At 44.7% G+C, this 21,691-nt stretch overlaps 1 protein-coding gene across 1 annotated transcript in view; it reads left to right on the forward strand.

The window, feature by feature from the left end:
* The first annotated feature begins 3,256 nt into the window (after positions 1-3,256).
* Positions 3,257-21,691, forward strand: part of LOC136288488 (fructose-1,6-bisphosphatase isozyme 2) — a 36,127-nt gene continuing 17,692 nt past the window's right edge. The window contains exons 1-3 of the mRNA XM_066181712.1: positions 3,257-3,533; positions 6,248-6,410; positions 7,336-7,428. Of these exons, the coding sequence (XP_066037809.1) occupies positions 3,361-3,533; positions 6,248-6,410; positions 7,336-7,428 (429 nt within the window). The 5' untranslated portion in view covers positions 3,257-3,360. The remainder of the gene's footprint in view (positions 3,534-6,247; positions 6,411-7,335; positions 7,429-21,691) is intronic.

Below are 21,691 nucleotides of genomic sequence, written 5' to 3' on the forward strand. Positions count from 1 at the left end.
GTTTGTATTACAGTGCCTCAGTGGTCTGTTAACATGACTCAGCAGACAGAATCCAGAGCAGCAATTTATGCCTAGTTACCATAATTCCTTGCCTGTATATGCCCTCAAGCTTTACAGGAGTACTGGACTGTATATATCTATTTTTAATAAACCATATTGACAGCATATAAAGGTTTTAGGGGGAAAGTCAATACTGTCCACATTTGCTAGGTCAGTTCTGTGTTTTGTTTTGCCTGTAGGCTGACATTTCACACTTAGCATTTTACCCATTGTGAGCTGAGTTTATGTTCTAATCAGTAATATTTAAGCCCGCATTTAAACAATATCCCTGGCTAGCCACCAGTGGGGAGAACTACTTAGCAATCTCCTTCTATATCCCCCTTAACAGAGCTCTCCCTGCCTGTCAGTGCAGAGCAGGAAGGTGGGTTTGTCACAGTGTCTGCTGTGAGCCCCTGTGGCAGTTCTACTCACTGCCTTCCTCAGAGGCTGCACTATGGCCTTTGGTGAAAGGTCACTAGCTCCAGTTTCAGATGGTACCATCCAAGAGACATTTTGTATCAGTTAGGAAAGGTGTCACCTTTAAAGCTCAGGACCAGCCCATACACCAGTGAAGTGTGAATAATCCCCAAGAGCTATTTGTATTAGAGGGCAAATCTCCCAGATCTGTCAAATTGAGGTGTTTATTTTTTTAATGTTCCTATGCTATTCCAATCCCTTGTACTGAAGTTTCTCAGGCTTATAGACAACTATCACATATTTTTTACACAGTCCCCACCTCCCCAGAATGGTAATTATTCATATAGCCTAATCATTCCGTATAATAATTTGGGGTGTTTTGTTTCAGTGGAATCACAGTATTTATCAAAAAGGGGGGAAGCTTTCATGCAATCCAGTTGTGTGTCTTTATCCATCCTAGTTTTATTTTTCTTTTTGCTATACTGTTGACTGCAATGTTTATGGAAAGATTGGTTGAAGAGTCTATGTTCTTTACATAATAGTGTAAGTTAATTTCTTATTGAAGGACTGTTATTTGAGAAGCTCAAAGCATTGTGCTTTATATATACTAAAAAATCCAGTACCTATAAAACACAGATTTTACAAAAAAATTTACAGAAAGCAGATTTTACAAAAAAAAAAAAAAAAAAAAAAAAAAAAAAAAAAAAAAAAAGGCAAATAGTGGACTTATTAGCTCTGAAAACACTCTTTGAACCACTAACTCCAAAACAAACTTTCTGTTAGAAGATGATATGAACTTTGGCTTTTTGACCTGTGTAAAAGATCACTTGGAATCAACAGAAGATCTGCATGTGATGTTTTGACAAAAGTAGAAGTCATAGGCCAACCCCCACCCCATTTTTTATTTACTAATTTGATTTGATATGCATATGGTATTCCAGCTACATAGCAGAGAGATTTCGGGTCAGGCTGACAGCTGCCATGATGATGAAATAATGTGCAGAATGTAATGGTTTTACTTTAAGCCAGCAGATATTTTTGCATGTATAACATGAAACCTGTCCCCTTCTTTTATTGATCCTACCTTATGCTATCCCAAAGTTCCCTACATACATTATTTTTGGTTTTCTACAAAGCCTGGTCAAAAGAAGAAAGTCTCCTAACCAGGCAGAACATGCTGTGTAATGTTTGTCTTATGATGTGAACACTATCAGGTACATTTAACTTTATCGCTGTAGTAGGAAAGAGAAATCTTTGAGATTTCTATCTTCTTCAAGCATTGCTTTAGAGGACATAGTATAAAACCTGCCTGTTGCTCCATCTGAGCAACTCAGCTCACCAGTCCTTTCTCCACCTTAAAACAGGACAGGAAAAACATCCCCAAAGCTAAGCACATGGAATAGAAGCAGCACTGAACTCGGTCTTTGTGCTTGTGGCTAGTGTTCATTGCTGTCAATCTCTAAAAACCTTTTTTGCAGCTGATTTCAAAGCAGGAAACCTTAGCATTCAAATCCCTTTAAAACTGAACAAGTAATGTATTTTTCATAGATGAAGAGAAACTTCTAGGAAATTTTGAAGAAATGCTAAAGATTTAAAAAGGAACAAGGGAAATCAAAACTTTCTGGCTTCAGCTGCAGTTCCTATTAACAAAACCATATTAGGTATATGTTTTGTTACTGAATTTTTTTCTGTCTTCCTGGCAAGATATCAGTGCAGTAATTTGGGTTAAAGGAATAACAATGAAACTTAATAAAACTTTTCTTCCGTTACTCCAGATTTTCTTGTTTTGGTGGTGAGCTTTCCATATTTTCTACTTTAAAATAAAAGTGCTGCTAATAAGTAAAATGAAGACTACTGCATTTTCTCTTACTGCCTAGTCAGAGTGGGAAAACAGTGCTGTAATTAAAATCCGTAACTCCAGAGTTCCAGATAGCATGTATCTAATGCCCAATCTAATACATTACTTGGAGAGTTTCTGTCTACCTTCACATTGGCATCATGTGCTCCAAGGATATTGCTTGTAAGGAATTATTGACAGCATAATTGCAAATTTGGACATACCTATGTTTACATGGTGCACTACAGTATGAAAGCCAAGAATTTCATTTTGTGAGTTATGCCATTGACATGCTTAAATCAGAGAAGCCTTATTTGTAAATTACTGAAGACATAATTACTTTGTAACTAGTCAAGCCACAGCTAACCAATACTTCTTGTTCATTCAAGCACTATAATATTACAAACAACCCAGACCAGGAATTAAATCATTAAAATGGAACTGCAGCAGACCAGCTAGCAACATAAAACATTTTAGCAAATGCATGTCTAGATGCACCCCTTCAAAACCTTGCTTCAGGGTGAAGACCAAAAGAGAGTGAAAAAGCAGGGCTCATGGGAAGGGAACTTCACTGTCTGGAGTCACTGCTGTGGAGCACTGTGGCATGTATTGTTACTGGTGCCTGGTAACTTCATTGCTGGTTCCTTGTAAACATAGCCTTGGCTAGGCTGAGCCCATTGCTGAGCAGGATCTACAGGAAAGCTATTTCCAAGAACGCAGCCAGCGAGAGTTTTGCATTATAATCAGTCTGATGTACAGTGAGAATATGTAACTTGATCTGCACAGAGCTAATTTCAGTGTGTGGGGCACCAGATGAGAAGTAGTTGCTCAGCTGTAGTCCTGTCTCAGGCTCCTTTCCTGCATCCCAGTGGAGCCATGGAGCTAGCCTGGGGTGCAGTTATTCTGAGCACTCGATCACATGGTCTCAGAAACATCTTCATAAATTCTGACCGGCCACACAGCCAAACACGGCTTCGCCTCAGAATAAAACAGCTGCCCAGGATCACAACACAGAAAGAGAGCGTCTTGTCCAGCCGAGAAGACAGGAACTCTGGTACCCAGGAAAAATGACTGACAGAAGCCCCTTTGAAACAGATATGCTGACCCTTACTCGGTTTGTTATGGAGAAGGGACGCCGCATGAAAGGAGCGACGGGGGAGCTGACGCAGCTGCTCAACTCCATGCTGACTGCCATAAAGGCCATTTCCGCCGCTGTCAGAAAAGCAGGCCTTGCCCACATGTGAGTCCTACCTTGCACTACAGGGAGGAAGAGGAGGCAGAGAGACAGCTACTCACATAGCAAGGCTGGGGTGTGGGCAGGGATTCATAAATACCTTGGAAGTGTCTTTTTTAAACTGAGTAAGGTCAGAGCCTGGATTATCAAGAGTGGGAAGCAGGAGAGCTCTCTTTCTTTTAATACTGGGTGCTTTTTAATACTGGGTGCAAAATAGACTCTTAAACTAACAATATTTTACTCTAAAAATCTGAGAACAGAACTTCAATGCACTGCTCACCTTGTTATCTCTCATACTTGTTGATACTGATCTACTTTTAAATCTACTGTGAATTTGCTGAAAATCACACCATGTTATTTTTATGCAGAATATCTCACTGTGATATTTTCTGCTAACATCCAAGCCCTCTGTTGAACTGTGCAAATCAGGGCTTGGCTTAGTGTGGGAAGCTGATTTTCTGCCTGTCTGTTGTATAAGCAATGCTCTAAAGCAACAGCCCTGCGAGAAACTCCACATGCTGCCTTACCTGGGTGCGTTTTTCTTTCCTTCCTCAAGCAATATCCCACATGCAGGGTTACTGGCAGAGAGTCTCAAAAGGCCCTGTAGAAAAAACAAACGTAACAATTTGGCATCTAGTGCTTTCAGAGATGGAATAAAAAATGGCCTTAGCAAAACCTGAAATGTACTGAGCTGTTCCACATGGGCAAGTGCAATAGACATCAGTTTAAGTCTTTTAATGGTAATCTATCTGAAGAAGTTCAGAGATATGGAATGCCCTAATAAAATTGTGTGTTTAAAATAGAAAGTTCTTGATATGTATTGAAAGATATTTTTCTGAACATGCCTCAGTATATACTTACACCTGCATGCATGAAAGAGAGCAGGAATACATTTGTGAAAGAGTCAACATTATAATTTGTTCAGGGATTTGGTTTTTAGTTTTTTTCTTTTTCCTTCCATAGAAACACCAGAATGTGTAACACTAGGGTTTGGGGGGGATTTTGTGCTTCTGTTGATTATTTGGTCCAAGTCGTCAATCATCATGGAAAATCATGAATTCAATATCTCAGAACTATGGCCCTCACTTTACAGGACCATAGTGCCTAGAGTTGACATGAGCCATACTCAAAGTGACCCACAGTGTCAGGCTCCTATGCCCCTACTCTTAAACTATGTTTTGTCTCTGTCCTTTCTGGGTGAAACTGAGCCATTTTTCCTCCTTAAAATGACTTAAAGGAACAGTTGCTCTTACATAAATTTAATCTTTATATAGGCAATCTCTGAAATAGTTTGTAACAGTAGGGAAACTGTTTGATCAGCTAGAGGTGGAATAACCTCTAATAATAATAATAATCCTTCTTCCCCTTAAAAAACAAAAACACAAACAAAAACCCAAACCATCCATTACATTAAGGAGCTAAGGTTTCTTTTTACAAACAAAAAGCTTCAGATGTTGACTCAGAAATATCTGAAGTATCCAAACATACAAATGAGGAAGTTGCACCATTCAAATTACTGAAACTAACCATGTAATTTCAGGAATTCCCATGGCAAACTTTCAACCACTCTGAAAGTGGCTTCCATCCATCTACATTTGTGCAGTTAAAGAGCTCTGACTTCACCTGCCCCTCCAAATAGGAGACTGTAAGTGTCTTCTTTAATGTTAAAGCACTAAGCATTAATTTTTTTAGAAATTTTCAATTCAAAAGAGAAGGAGAACTTTTTCCAGGTCATAGACCTGAGCTGTGATTGTGCCTGAAAACACACTCACTGGAGAATATGTACTTACCACTCCCTGAAACCCATGGTCCTTTTCAAAATCTTAAACTTGGCACTCAAAATGTCCCAAACACTCAATACCTCTGAGAAGCACAGGCAGATTTGAGTAAGACAAAAGACCTACTCAGTCCCAGTTCAGGCCTGCCGCTGACCAACATCATCTGAGGGACTAATTACTTGCTTCTTTCTCCTCTCTTTTCCCCACTCACCCCTTCCCCCACCCCCCCTTCCATTTTTAATTTCCCATAATGAATAAAAAGCTGTATCTTTTACCTATATGGTTTTTGTATTTCTAAGATGCCCAGAATATGCACACTGTCTCTAAGCAGTGCTTCTTGAACTGGAAGTCTCAGAAACGTATGTACTAGTATACTAAGTCATTAGCATATTGCTAAAATTGGGATAGGGAAAAGAAACATCATCCTCACTCAGCTGAGGATCACCGAATAAAACAGACCTTGATCCTGAGATACAGTTCCATCTGACAAATTCCCTAGGGATGTATTAAAAGTCCTGATTTGGGGCTGGCAGGGGACTGAGTGAATGTGGGTTAAAGAACCGTTATGGAGCTCTGAGCAGCCAGTGGCAGAAAATATTGCAGATGCTCATTGCACTTACTGCTTCCTCAAAACTGCTGCTGCTTCATGGGGCTGCTATGGAAGCCTGGTACTTACCACCTGGGCTGTAGGCTCTGCTTCTGACCTGGAGAACATCCATACAGGAGCAAAGGGACCCAGGTAAAGCCTCAAAATGCATACTTTTATTTTCTAGCAGCAGCAGCAGCAGCAACAGTCTTATAATGCACCTTAGCTGTTTCATCCAAGGATTATCTAAAGGTGTAGGAAGGTAAGAGGAAGGAACAACCCTTGTTGGGTTTTTTTCCTAAGGACCTGCAATGTTGGCCTCCTTCAGGTTTCTTGACATTTTTACTGCCCTGTAGGTTTGGAATTGCTGGCACTGTGAATGTGACGGGTGATGAGGTGAAGAAGCTGGATGTATTATCCAACTCCCTGGTGATTAACATGCTCCAGTCCTCCTACAGCACCTGCGTCCTGGTCACAGAGGAGAACAAGGAGGCCATCATCACCCCGAAAGACAAGCGGGTCCGTGCAGCTCCGGCATTCAGGGGGGTTGTCGGCTCAGGCAGCAGCAGGTGGCCCTCTTGCTTAAAGTATGAAACCTGGCCCTGGCCCCTAAGCCCAACCCTTCTCGGGGGAATTCAGAAAATTTGCACCGTTTCTGTGTTGTTTTGATTAATAACTGTAGCGGGTGGCATGATTTCAACAGCTAGAAGAGATGTGGAGAGTAAAATTATTATTAAAGTTTTGTGAAGGGGGGAGAATAATTATTTTTAAGCTTGTTAACACATCCCAAATCCCAGTTTTAAGTGTACTGTTACATTCCCTGACCGCGGGTGTGATGGTTTTGGATTACGTTAGTATTTAGCAAGGTAAAATGAGATGAGAGGCTGGCAGGACCGAGTTTCATGTTACATGTCCAAAGGAAACACCTGACTGCTTCATCAGGCTTCCCTCAGAAGGGAATCGTATTACAGCGAGTTACTGTTCGCACTGATGTAACGTGCCCTTTCCCGAAGATTTTTTCTTTCTGCCTTCTTACCTTCACCCTCAAACTTCACAACGCAGCGAAATTCTTTCATTCGCAGCAAAAAGTAGCAAAACAAAACATATTCATTCGAGGAAGATACTTGCTTCCAGAATGAGTCACTCCTTTTGTTTTTAAACAATTTCTTGCACTGCTTGGCAGCAGAGGATTGCTCCTCTCTATCATCTATTTGTGCTGTCGGGGCAGAAATATGTCTTCTCCAATTTCTCTGGCAGGCCCTTGGGGGATCGGTGTGGTGCTGCAGGGCCAGCTGGGTCAGCGTGCAGCCTTCTCTGAAGAGCTGTATCAGGCACACTTGGAGGGCTAAATGCAGTCATAAAAACATGGGAGTTTTCAAGTAAAAGGAAATCATAGTGTGAAACAACTTATCATTAAATGGTTCCCTTGCCACTTCTGTTTTAGGGTAAATATGTGGTGTGCTTTGACCCCCTTGATGGTTCATCCAATATAGACTGCTTGGCACCGATAGGAACAATATTTGCTATCTACAAAAAGGTAAGAGGAGCAAATTGCGCATTCACAATTCACTTGGTGAAAGCAAAATGTCTTGAGTGAATCACCTTGCCTAGTTTCTTCTCACAGTCCATTACGTGTCTCTGGGCAAGAGGGAGCCTTAGAAAGAGTAGATGAACACTTGGTATTCGAATTCACAGCAAGGGGACACCCAACCCCATGCAATTGTTAGGTGGCAGCACTTGTTTCCCCCACGCACAAAGGCACTGAAGTACAACAATCTCACCCCCAGGGCAGCTGGTTAGCTCCTCCAGCGATGCCTGACCCAGCTTTAGGTGCCGAATAATTGCAGTATTCGTCCTGCTGGGCACCCACTGCGGGGGCTGGCAGCCCCGGACCGTGGTCAGCAGCGGCGGCCTCCCAGCGCCAGCCGCTGTCCCTGCCATGGATGGGAGCCCGTCAGCATGGAAACAATGGGGGCTGAAGGCAGCAACCACCTACATTCATTGGGGCACTGTTATCATGTCTGCTCCTGTGGGGCTGCATAGAGCAGCAGCTCTGCAGCCAATTACAAACACTAATAGTTACAGTCATGCCCAGTCTTGTGATTTGTTTGCTAATCTCCCGGCAGTTGGTGTTTTTTCGAAAGCCTGAGCTCATGGTCATATGACTGTGGAAGACCCTCAGCCAATGCTATTGTGAAATAACAGTTTACAGTACTTGTGACTTCAAAGAAGTCTTTGCAGACTCAAATGCTACTTCAAGCAAACGAGGATATGTTTTTCAAGTCTCTCACCTTTTAGCTCATAATTTTTAGCTGGCTACATTACATTACTTGTAGGTAATGTTATAAATGAACAGAGCCAATTCAAAAATCCAAAGATTTATTTAGCAACTTCAAAAATCAATTTCAAAAAATGCCACAATAAGTCAGGACAACATCGATCGAATGCTGGGTGGACAATCCGGGAGCAGCAAAGGGCACTTCTCCGGAGTACTGCCCACAAATCTGGGGTCTCAGGTTAGGTGTTTTATACCATTTTTCTGCCCTGAGGCGAAAGCAAGGCTGTCACAAAGAATGCAGATTCGCCCAAAGAACATGACATCATGCAAATAATACTACCATTGAAATGTCCTACACCCCGTGAGGGATGTTTGAAAGAACTTCCTGGAGAATTGTATGAAAGTCAGAGGGAAGAGTCCCTGAATCTTCTGTTGGAAGGCTTGATGTAATCATCCATTAATCTCCACCCAGATTGATATCAGATCCTCTGAGTGACTGTGAAGACGTGGTCAGCCCGTGATTAATGAGCCATTTCCACATTATCTCTTCTGCAGATGTCAAGGTAACACCTTCAAGCTAAAAAAAAGACTTTGGAATGTTTGGAGGTGCCCTCAGACCGCTTCCAGGAATCTGGGGTTTTAAATTCCACTGTATTATTTTACACACACAAATTTTAACACACGAATTTTATACAGCACATCTATTACTGTCTCCCACCTTTTTGTTTACCCATTCAATTCATGTTTTTTATTGTTACATTTTCAAATCCTATATTTAAACTATCCTTCACCAAAACCCTTTTCCTTTTTAAGATGCCCCCAACAATTTTCTTTTGTTGTTTCCTCTTCTTCAGTCTTCTTCAGTTTTTTCAAACTGATCCCAATCCTCCGGTGATACTTCACAGTATTTTGGATGGGATATGTTTTCCTTTTTGATCTTGTCTTCAAATTTCTCCAAAGCCTCGGCAGCTTTGCTCTTTTCTTCCGATTTCATCAACTTTGATGCTTTTGAGAACTGTTCAACTTCTCCCCCCGCTAATTCAGGGTCAGTGGTCAAGGCTGCAATCTATATTCCCTGTACAACTGAGTGAATTAGTCAAATGAAACAGGGGATTAAGCATGGTTGAAAAATTACTCCAGCTACTGAACACAAAATGAAAAAGATTATTTTTTCCACCAAGCCCCTGATCCCACCAAGAAGCCTGGAGTATGGAATTCCATTTCTGAATTCAATTTCTGAACAGGCACATGGGCTACCTTTTTGATCTCTGCTGCCAGTCCCCTTATTGTCTCTCCATAGTCCTCTATCTCGATACAACATTCTGGTTCATTGAATTTCCCACAAACTCCCCCTTCTTCTGCAAGGAGGTAATCGAGGGCAAATCAATTCTGATAAACAAATGCCCTCATTTTGGGAATGTTGTTTGGCTAGCAATTCTAAAGCTTCTGAGATGTGGTTGGAGACTATTTCTACCACTGCCTGCAGTCTTATTAGCCTATTCAGGAGGTAGATGGGGGTTCTATATCCCCAGCTTCCATCATTGGCCCAGGTTGCAGGACCATAATATTCAATTATTCTCTCAGCAGGCCATTCCTCGTCTCCCCACCTCTGACTTCCCCCTGCCAAAGGTAGTTCCTTTTTCAGATCTCTCTTTTGTCTGTCTAGAGTCTCATACAAAGGGGCCCCTAGAAGGTTACTTTCAGTCCTAGGCAGAATGAAAAAGAAAGGCCTAATCATCCCCAGGGTGCTAGACCCCTTCCACCTTCGAGGTAACTCACTGTAGGCCTTCTTTCCACATATCCAGTAAATGCCATCAGGGGCTTTCCATTTCAGGTTACCTTCTCAGATTCTCCCCAGTAATCCCTCAAACCTTCAAGGGACTGGTAGGGATTATCTTGGGAGCTTTTATGCCAGCATAGTCCAATTGAATCAGACCACTCACAACTGTCTCTTTTCTCCTGACTCCAAAACCCCGCTGGGGCTTCGGGCTGCCAAATCTTAGAATTATTGTTGGAATTTATGGTTAAAGTAGCCGTGCAGGGAGTGTAGCCCACTACCTTTGTGAACTCTTTACCTTCCCTGCTAATGCAAGTTGTTCCAATTATTCTTTTGTCTAAAATCCATCCTTCGGGTCTCTGAATAGTTTTTGAGATCCGAGTATTATCCCATTTTAGAAGTTGCTCCAGGGTTAAACCCTCACCTTTCCATGGCCATTTTTCTGCAGATTTTAATCCTCCACAGATCCAACAGTTAGACAGACCCAATTCCATGGCGATTTCCTGCATCAAATCTATAAATAAATTATGATTTGGAGCAGGCAATCCCCAATCCTTGTACTGTTTTTCCAATTGTTCGTAGTGTTCACTCAAAGTTTTCAATCTTTCTTGTTCAACTCTTTTTCTTTTTGCTTTTGCTTCCTGTCTCCTCAGTTCTTGTGATAGCATTCGCAATTTGCCCTCTGGATCTAATCCCTCCTCATTCCTTGAAAGACAGAATATTTCATCAAACTGCAAACATGCTCTATCATCATCATTCTTGAGGAGATCCAGTACTATGGGTTCATTTCCGGAGAGTGTTTTTCCCTCATATTTCAAATTCCTCCCCACCCAATACATTTTCCCACCCACAGTACACATGTCCAATTTATTCTTATCATAACACAGCCTGTTGATTTGATAGTATCCCAAAAAGGTGGATTTTCTTCTTCCACCTATCCAAACAGTCCGGTTACATTTATCACAGAGAGGAATGGTTGGTATTTTTGTTTCTCTCTTGTAGATCTTATGTACCATTGACTGCCCGCTGTTAGTAACTGCCTTTGGGTTGTGACACACCACCCCTTCTCTAATTTGCAAATTTGGAATTGAGTGCCGTTGAAGTAACAGTATCCCTTTCTCTTCCCCAATTGGCAATCATAATGTGCTCGATACTCCAGGGTTGTTTGCCCGTCTTGTGTAGTCTTTAGACAAGACTCACAATTGTTCCTGGGTTTCAGCCCTTGCAGGTTCCCAGGACGGAGTCTCCCCACTTGGCTTAGGATCATGCTCAAGACTACTAGGATTCCACCAGAACATACCTCTGCCTTTCCCTTCGCCCACGGAGTAGCAGTCCACGGCGGGGCATTCCATCTTCTCGGCAGCAGGCAAATGTCTCTGGGATCCTGTGGGTCCGAGCGGTGAATGTCCTTTTGACGAGACTCCACTGAGACAGCCTGACAGTATTGTGATAGCACGGTACCTGGATTGCCCTTCAGCACTCAATAGTAAGCACTTCTGCTTCTGCATCTGATTTCCCGCTTATTCCTTTTTAGTATATTGACCACCACTCTAGAGAATCTAACTCTAGCAAACCCACGTGTGTTGCAGTTACTAAGAAGCGGCTAGTCTCTTTTTGTTGTCTTTCCAGGCACCTGGTGCACAACCCCCTGGGTCGATACCCTCCTTTACAATGAGTCACCCAGATCTCATTACAGTATACACACTTAAGATGAACAAAGGGAAAACATTCACACTCTGGTTCTGTGCAACTTATCTGCGCCCTTCTGCTCATTTATGGTGACGTTGTAATCTGATCTTGAGGTCTCCAAGAGACGAGGATACTTTCCACTTTTAAGTTCAACCTTCTTCACCCTTGATGCATGGGTCCAGCCATTTTCAGCAGTCCTGATTGCTGTATCTGTGGTGAGAAGGACACTGAAAGGACCTTCCCAATGAGGTGCCAGAGGGAGTTCCCTCCAGGTCCTCACTAGGACTTCATCTCCTGGTTTTATCCTGTGAATTGCAAATCCCAGAGGAACACTCTGGGGAATCAGTCCCCTCTTTCGCAGGTCCTGTAAATTCCTATTTACTGTGACTAAGTATGGTTGGATTTCGGTATCCTCTATCTGAGGATGCCCAACAGGCATTCTGTGCTTATATGGCATTCCATAAAGCATTTTAAATGGTGACAGTCCTGTGTCAGAGTGAGGCATAGTTCTAATGTTTAGGAGAGCTAGAGGAAGACATTTTACCCACGACATTTTTGTCTCTATCATTAATTTTGAAACCTGAGCTTTTAAAGTCTGATTCATTCTTTCCACTTGCCCTGAACTTTGGGGGTGCCATGGGGTGTGATACTGCCACCGGATTCCTAAGGCTTCTGCCATCTGTTTGATGATTTTGGAAGTGAAATGTGTTCCCTGATCAGAATCGATGTTATCAACTATCCCATAACAAGGGATAATTTCTTCCAATAGTGTTTTTGACATGGTTTGGGCTGTGGCCCTTGCCCTGAGAAAGGCTTCCAACCAGTGGGTTAATTTGTCCACCATTACCAATAGAAACCTGTATCTCCCCACCGTAGGTAAATCAGTGAAATTGACCTGAATCCTTTCAAACGAGCAATAGGCGACTGGACATCCTCCTAAGGCTGTTTATCTGGATCTGGCTCAACTTACTTTTTGGCAGATCACACACCCATATACCTCTTGTTTTGCCAATTTATAAATTCCTTTACATCCAAAGAATTTTAGAAATTGTTCTGCTAGGGCTTATGCTTCCCAATGTGTATGCTGATGCAATGTCTTCAAATCTTTCTGTTATATTCTTTGGATACCAGTTCCCTCCCATTAGGCAATCTCCATTTCCCTTCCTCTAGCTTACCTCCTATTTTCTCGAATCCCTCAATCTCCTTTTTAGAGGGTTGTGGGGGATATTCCAGGATCCCTTCTTCCCTAACCTCGGATATATTTACTGTAAGTAATGCTGCTCTTTTTGCCTCTTCGCCAGCCGGGTTGTTTCCTCTGATCTGGAATTGCATACCCACCTGATATTTCTTTGACGTGAACGATTGAGATCGCTTCTGGTTCTCTGATTGCTTTCAGGATCTGCTTTATTATTTCCCCATGAATCAGTCCTCGCCCTCGAGTGTTAATTAGACCTCTTTCTTCCCAATTTTTCCCAAAAGTATGTGCAACCCCATATGAATACTTTGAATCAGTATAAACCGTGCCTACCTTTCCTTTTAGCCTTTTGAGTGCTCTGACCAAAGCATAGAGTTCGCATGCTTGAGCAGACCAATTAGAATTGAGAGGCCCTGACTCTACCACCCCTCCAGATATGCCATCTATTATGGCATATCCTGATTTTCGTTTTCCTTCAATTACTCTAGATGATCCATCTATGAACCATTTCTCTCCTTCTTCTAACTCCTCTTCTCCCAGATCTGGCCTTACCTTTGTTTGTAGCTCCACCATTTCAGTGCAGTTGTGCGAGTTTCCTTCCAATGCTTACCCAAACAAAAACTGGGCTGGATTCTGAGCAGCTGTTGTTCTCAGTTCCAAGCCATGGGAATGCACCAGGATAACTTCATATTTCAGGAGCCTGGTGTCTGTAAGCCACTTGTCTGCTTTTTGTTGCAGAATGCTCCTCACATTGTGTGGTGAGTAAACAACCAGGGGAGCCCCAAAAGTTACCTTCTTAGCTTCTTCCACAAGCAAGGCTATCGCTACGATAGCCTGCAAACACGTGGGCCAGCCACTGCTTACTGGGTCCAGAAGCTTAGAAACATATCTTACCGGCTTCTTGGTCCTGGCCCAGTCCTGGGTTAAGACACCATGAGTAGTGTGATTGCTGACATTTACAAACAATTGAAACTGCCTTTTTACATCTGGCAGTCGCAACACCGGAGCAGTGATTAAGGCCTCCTTTAATTTTCCAAATTCCAATTCATCTTGTTCAGTCCGCTTCAATCTATCCGTGTTTAGTCTTTCATAGAGAAACTTCACCTTTTCACTGCATCCTTCAATCCATTGTCTACAGTATCCCAGAAGGCCCAGTAATTGCCTAATTTCCCTTTTAGTTCGTGGAGAGGTCAGAGCAATAATCCCAGCCACTCCCTCAGGATCTAGTTTCTTTTTGCCTTTTGATATCCAGTGTCCTAGATACTTTACTTCAGATTCAATGAATCGCAGTTTTGCCTTTGAAACCTTCAATCCCTTTTCTCCTAGAAAGTTTAGTAGTGAGGTAGTACATTCTCTTACCTCATCCTCTCTGGGGCCAGCCACCAGTAAGTCATCAACATATTGTAACAATTCAGTTCCTTCTGTTGGTAGAAATTGACTAAGTAACTGTTCCAGAGCCTGGCAAAAGAGATCAGGAGAGTCAACAAATCCCTGAGGCAAAGAAGTCCATCTGAGTTGTTGCTTTCTATTAGTTTCCAGATCTTCCCATTGGAAGGCAAATGTAGTAGTTTGAAGGCAAAACAAATGAGAGGCTCCAAGTCAGAGATACAATTTAATAGGAAAAAAGGAAAGAAAGTAAAATAAAATAGATGCAATAATACAAAAGACCACTGACAGAATCAGAATACAACCTGTGCGTAGTGATGGAAGCAGTCCAGATGAGGTGGTCTTCCTGAAGCAGTGATCCTGTAGAAAGGTCTGGTAGGTCGGGTCCTCTGGGAATCCAGTGGGTAAGCGCCCCCTTGGTGTTCAGAGTCTCAGCTTATATCCAGGCTGGAATGCTTGGTTTCTCCCTCTGGGCAGAGCATCTCTCAATGGGATGGTGAGTCATGTGATAAGGCCTGATGGGCCCATTAACAGGAGATAGTCCAGGAGGGGGTTATCTGTGAGCTGTGTAGCAAAGGTGCTGATGGGCCCATTAACAGAAGATAAGCCAGAGTGGAGGAGGCAGGGAGCACTGCCTCACCTGGTTTCAACAGTTCATGAAGATGGTGATAGAATATACTTCAACCCAGGACATTATCCACCCCTTATTCTATTACCATCAACATCATCCCAAATCAATACCTTCCTTAAACTACACACACACACATATATATATATAATGAAATCCTACACACAGTTCTCACTTAAAATAAGGTCTCCTTGTGGTACACAGTGGGTTTCCCCATCCTTTTGCATCACCCACCAAGTGTAACCAGGTCCTTGAGCAAAGACAACCCCACGGATGGGTTTGCCCTTGCCCGAGGTGGGATTAATCCAAACAGTCTTTCCTAACATACCTCTCATGTGTACCACAGGGACCCTATCTCCATCCACTGTATGCAAGGATTCAGATTGGGCAGGACCAGCTCGATTGATGGACCCTCAGGTATTGACCATCCAGGTGGCCTTCGCTAAGTTCAGTTCCCAATTTTTGGAAGTCCCTCCACCAAGTGCCTTAAGGGTAGTTTTAAGCAGTCCATTGCAGCGTTCCACCTTCCCAGCAGCTGGTGCATGGTATGGGATATGGTATATCCATTCGATTCCGTGTTCTCTGGCCCAAGTGCTTACGAGGCCATTCTTGAAATGAGTCCCGTTGTCTGACTCAATTCTCTCAGGGGTGCCATGTCTCCACAGGACCTGCTTTTCCAGGCCCAAGATGGTGTTCCGGGCAGCAGCATGAGGCACAGGGTAGGTCTCCAGCCATCCAGTGGTTGCTTCCACCATGGTGAGCACATAGTGCTTGCCTTGGCGGGTTTGGGGAAGGGTGATGTAGTCAATTTGCCAGGCTTCCCCATACCTATACTTTGACCATTGTCCACCATACCACAGAGGCTTCACTCGCTTGGCCTGTTTGATTGCAGCACAGATCTCGCAGTCATGGATAGCCTGGGAGATGCTGTCCATAGTAATGTCCACCCCTCGGTCACGAGCCCATCGATATGTTGCATCTCTCCCTTGATGACCAGAGGCATCATGAGCCCAACGAGCTAGGAATAATTCTCCTTTGTGCTGCCAGTCTAGATCAACCTGAGATACTTTCACCTTGTCAGCTCGATCCACCTGCTCGTTGTTATGATGTTCTTCATTAGCCCGACTCTTGGGTACGTGCGCATCCACGTGTCGAATCTTCATGGCCAGCCTTTCTACTCGGGTAGCGATGTCCTGCCAAATCTCAGCAGCCCAGATGGGTTTCCCTCTGCGCTGCCAGTTGGCCTTTCTCCAGCGGTCCAGCCATCCCCACAGAGCATTAGCCACCATCCATGAGTCAGTGTAGAGATAGAGCCCTGGCCACTTCTCTCGTTCAGCAATATCCAAAGCCAGCTGGACAGCTTTAAGCTCTGTGACCTGACTCGATCCACCTTCTCCCTCGGTAGCTTGTGCAACTCGTCGTGTGGGGCTCCATACAGCAGCTTTCCATTTCCGGTTAGCACCTACAATTCGGCAGGAACCGTCGGTGAAAAGGGCATATCGTCTCTCACTCTCCGGTAGCTCGTTATATGGTGGGGCTTCTTCGGTCCGTGTCACTTGCTCCTCCTCTTCTTCAGAGGATAATCCAAAGGTCTCACCTTCAGGCCAGTTTGTTATAATTTCCAGAATCCCAGGGCGATTCAGGTTTCCAATACGGGCGCGCTGCATGATCAGGGCGATCCATTTGCTCCACGTGGTGTCGGTGGCGTGATGTGTGGTAGGAACCTTTCCCTTGAACATCCACCCCAGCACCGGTAGTCGAGGTGCCAGAAGCAGCTGTGCTTCGGTACCAATCACCTCTGAGGCAGCTTGGACTCCTTCATAGGCGGCTAAGATTTCCTTCTCTGTGGGAGTGTAGTTGGCTTCGGATCCTCTGTAGCTTTGGCTCCAGAATCCCAGTGGTCGTCCCCAAGTCTCACCCGGCACCTTCTGCCAAAGGCTCCATGACAGACCATGGCTCCCGGCTGCAGAGTAAAGCACATTCTTCACCTCTGATCCCGTCCTGACTGGGCCAAGGGCTACCGCATGAGCGATTTCCTGCTTGATCTGGGCGAAAGCTTGCTGCTGTTCTGGGCCCCAGTGGAAATCGTTCTTCTTGCGGGTAACCAGGTAGAGAGGGCTCACGATTTGGCTATACTCGGGAATGTGCATCCTCCAGAAGCCTATGGCACCTATAAAGCTTGTGTTTCCTTCTTGTTGGTCGGTGGAGACATTGCAGTGATCTTATTGATGACTTCAGTGGGAATCTGACGCCGTTCATCTTGCCACTTCACTCCCAGGAACTGGATCTCTCGAGCAGGTCCCTTGACTTTGCTCCTCTTGATGGCAAAGCCGGCCTTCAGGAGAATCTGAACGATCTTCTCTCCCTTCTCAAAGACTTCTGTTGCGGTGTTTCCCCACACGATAATGTCGTCAATGTATTGCAGGTGTTCTGGAGCCTCACCCTTTTCCAGTGCAGCCTGGATCAGTCCATGGCAAATGGTGGGACTGTGCTTCCACCCCTGGGGCAGTCAGTTCCACGTGTACTGCACGCCCCTCCAGGTGAAAGCAAACTGAGGCCTGCATTCTGCTGCCAGAGGAATGGAGAAAAAGGCATTTGCAATATCAATGGTCGCATACCATTTTGCTGCCTTGGATTCCAGCTCATACTGAAGCTCCAACATGTCTGGTATGGCAGCGCTCAGTGGTGGTGTGACTTCATTCAGGCCACGGTAATCCACTGTCAGTCTCCATTCTCTACTGGACTTACGCACGGGCCATATAGGGCTATTAAAGGGTGAACGAGCCTTGCTGACCACCGCTTGGCTCTCCAGCTTACAAATCATCTTATGGATGGGGACCACAGAGTCTCTGTCGGTGCGATATTGCCGACGGTGCACTGTTGCTCGGGCGATTGGCACCTGTTGTTGTTCAACTTTCAGTAGTCCCACAGCAGAGGGGTCGTCTGAGAGTCCAGGCAAGGTACTCAGTTGTCTGATGCCTTCTGTCTCTAGGGCAGCTATGCCAAAAATCCAGCGGTATCCTTTTGGGTCTTTGAAATACCCATTTCTGAGATAGTCTACGCCCAAAATGCATGGGGCCTCTGGACCAGTCACAATGGGATGTTTCTGCTATTCTTTCCCAGTTAGACTTACTTCAGCTTCCAGTACAGTCAGCTCCTGGGATCCTCCTGTCACCCCAGAAATGGAAATGGGTTCTGCTCCCACATACCTTGATGGCATCAGAGTACACTGAGCACTGGTATCAACCAGAGCCGTATATCTTTGTGGGTCAGATGTTCCAGGCCATCAAATCCACACAGTCCAGTAGATCCGATTGTCCCTTTCCTCTACCTGGCTAGAGGCAGGGCCCCCCTATTCCTGGTCATGGCATACATTGCTCTCTTCTTGTAAATATGTTTCTGAGGTTCCTTCAAGAGGATCAGTCATATCATCATTCCTGTACCGTCTGGAGTTCTGTGCACGAGAGACCGGAGCAACATTGATTCTAGATGGGCTCTTTGTGGTAGGTGTTTCTCTTTTCAGTTCATGTACCCGGGCTGCTAAGGAGGAGGTGGGTTTTCCATCCCACTTCCTCATGTCTTCTCCATGCTCCCGAAGAAAAGACCAGAGGTTACCTAGTGGTGTGTATCCTCTCTCCCTGGCTGGGGAGCGCCTGCTCCTAATGGCAGAGACTCTCATTGGCTCTGGCTGGATATGGTAAATTTCTTCCTTAAGTTCTTTTTTCAGTTTCTGATGGCCTTCTTCAATCAAGTTCCGGACTTGCTCAGCCAGTCTTGTTTCCACAGACGAGACATGGGTACGAACTGGAGCAGTGACAGTGTCCTCGTAAATTCTTAGTTTATTAGCCAAGACATCTACCCTGTCCTCACCTTCCCTCCATTGCAGTGTTGCCAGGTAACGTGAGTACATCTCGGGTCCAAGCCATGCAAATCTCAACCACATCCATGATGTGCACTGGACATCATCTGGGTTTTTAGGAAATCTCTCATCTTCTGAAAAAATGATTTCCAACACAGCCAATTCCCTCAGGCATCGGATACCTTGTTCTATTGTGTTCCATTTTCCTTAGTGAACTTGGAGGTCTTCTTTACAAAGGTATCTATCCTTCACACTTGTAAGCAGTCGCTGCCAGAGGCTGAGAGGTTCTTGGCTTTTCCCAATCCCCTGGTCAATGACCACATCCCGGGACAGCGATCCCAGTTGCCTGGCCTCACTTTCATCCAGAATGGTGTCATTGGCTGCAGCGTCCCAGATGCGGAGCAGCCAGGTCAGGATGGACTCGTTGGTCTGGCGGGTGAATTCCCTTCGCAGGTCACGCAGCTCACCCAGAGATAGAGAGCGAGTGATGATTTCTGGCTCTGTCTCTTCTGCTGATTGTGAAGGTCCTGCTGCACCCTCATCAGTCACTATGCGGACTGATTTGGTTCTTGATTTCTTCTTCTGAATGGGGGCAACTGCTACTGGTTTAGGCTGTTCTGGTTCAGTGATGGTTTGTGTGGAGATGCTGACGGCACCCTTAGTCCCTTTCTCCTCTGTGAGGGTCTGTGTAGATGAGGACACTGTTGCCTTGCCTTTGGTTCCTTTCGCCTCTGTGACACTCTGTGTAGACACTGATATCGTTGCTCTGCTTCTTTTTCCCTCTTCCTCCAGAACACGCTGTATCACACTAGGTAGTGTAAGCATGGTGCGGGCCGTGCAGAGAAGACAAAGCAGGACTAACAACAACATCATGCTGTCCTTGGCATCCAGAGGGTACTCTATATTTTCAAAAACTGCTGTGTCATGCCTGAAAAGCTGGAAAAAATCATTCTTCACCCCTCCCCACAGGGGCTGGGTGAGATTGTTGAGGCCCCAGATGTAGCATCCTAGACCAGAACAAGAAAACAAAACTGGGTGTATATTCTGAATAATGTTCATTGCCTCGGAGTTTATCAAGCAATGGACATAATAGACCACTAAAGCAATTTTAGTACCATACCCTGGTCTACGCAGGAGCATTAAGACTGGCAGATAGTGCCCCAGTTGTGGAAAAATATAGAGAGATAGATATAAGACACATGTAAGCATGTTGAGCATCATAGCAAACAGGTGTCCTCTTCAATAAAAATTGTAATTTTGACTTTTCTCAGTGCCTTGTGCCCCACGTTGGGCGCCAAAAAATGTAGTAGTTTGAAGGCAAAATAAATGAGAGGCTCCAAGTCAGAGATACAATTTAATAGGAAAAAAGGAAAGAAAGTAAAATAAAATAGATGCAATAATACAAAAGACCACTGACAGTGTCAGAATACAACCTGAGCGTAGTGATGGAAGCAGTCCAGATGAGGTGGTCTTCCTGAAGCAGTGATCCTGTAGAAAGGTCTGGTAGGTCGGGTCCTCTGGCAATCCAGTGGGTAAGCGCCCCTCTGGTGTTCAGAGTCTCAGCTTATATCCAGGCTGGAATGCTTGATTCCTCCCTCTGGGCAGAGCATCTCACAATGGAATGGTGAGTCATGTGATAAGGCCTGAAGGGCCCATTAACAGGAGGTAGTCCAGGAGGGGGTTATCTGTGAGCTGTGTAGCAAAGGTGCTGATGGGCCCATTAACAGAAGATAAGCCAGAGTGGAGGAGGCAGGGAGCACTGCCTCACCTGGTTTCAACAGTTCATGAAGATGGTGATAGAATATACTTCAACCCAGGACAGCAAAGTAGTCTCAACTTTCCTCAGCCAGAGGACAGGATCAAAAAGCATCCTTTAAATCTATAACACTGTACCACACATCCTCAGGGGAGACCCTATTTAGGAGGGTATAGGGGTTGACCACCACGGGAAACCTTGTTTTCATTCTTTCGTTCACTGCCCGGAGGTCTTGTACCAACCTGTAAGTACCATCTGTTTTCTTTACTGCCAGGATGGATGTATTGTGCCTTGTGTCTTGGTTTAGGAAGACAGGTATCTGCTAGGTAAAATTACAATCAGAGGCTCTTTGGCAAAGATTTGGGAAATAGGAATAGCAGTTCTTTACTAGTATGTAATACAAAGCAAACAAACACAAAAAAACTCCCCCCCCCACCAAACAACTACAGCATTAATGACAAACGACAACAGTACCAAGAACCTTGAGGGCTTTGTTTCACAAAACCCAGGGCAGTTTGGTTTCGGTGTCCCTGCAGGATCCTCAGAGCACCAAGCTGGAACAGTGGAAAAGTCCCGGGCTGGTAGCTGGGATGGCAGGGTGTCCCGGCAGGCAGGGGCAGGATGTCCCGGCAGCGCAGGGGGTGCAGGGTCACGCTGCAGCAAGAGGAGCAGCGCCGAAGAAGCTCGAAGGCGAGGAAGAAAAGCGGCCCAGCCTCCGCAAGTGGCAGAGAAAAAACTCAGGATTCAGGTCGAACCGGTGATAGTAGATTTCCCAGGACTGGATCCCTTTGGCCACAGTGAAACTCCTCCAGCCAGCAACAGCCGTTCTCCGCTCGGCGTGCTTTGCGGCGGCTGAGCTCCTCCAGGAGCGGCAGACACACGTCTCCCCGAACGCCGGAAGCAGAAAAGCACGCAGCTGCCTCAAGCTTTGTCTTTTACCTGCTTTATCTCCCCCTTCCACCTTTTGTCCACCTCTTTGTTTCAGTTAAGTACTCTCAAGTATCCAACACTTGGTCCCCTTGGTAACTTGTGGGGAAAAAATTCTTTAGAGAAAGAAGGAACAAACCTAACCCCCAACACCTTGACATACAAGGCTCCAAGGTTCCCTTGTTAATTAGGCCATCTATTACTTGTTTCAATCCCCTCCTCCCTTCCAAAGGTATAGGGTATTGTTTAACTCTTATGGGTTCCTCAGGTCTTTCTATTTCAATGGAAATTGGTTCAATATCCAA

This window comes from Chamaea fasciata, unplaced genomic scaffold, assembly GCF_029207755.1.
Source record: "Chamaea fasciata isolate MVZ Bird 193981 ecotype frontalis unplaced genomic scaffold, bChaFas1.0.hap1 SCAF_4, whole genome shotgun sequence".
In the NCBI taxonomy this organism is placed as follows: Eukaryota; Metazoa; Chordata; class Aves; order Passeriformes; family Sylviidae; genus Chamaea; species Chamaea fasciata.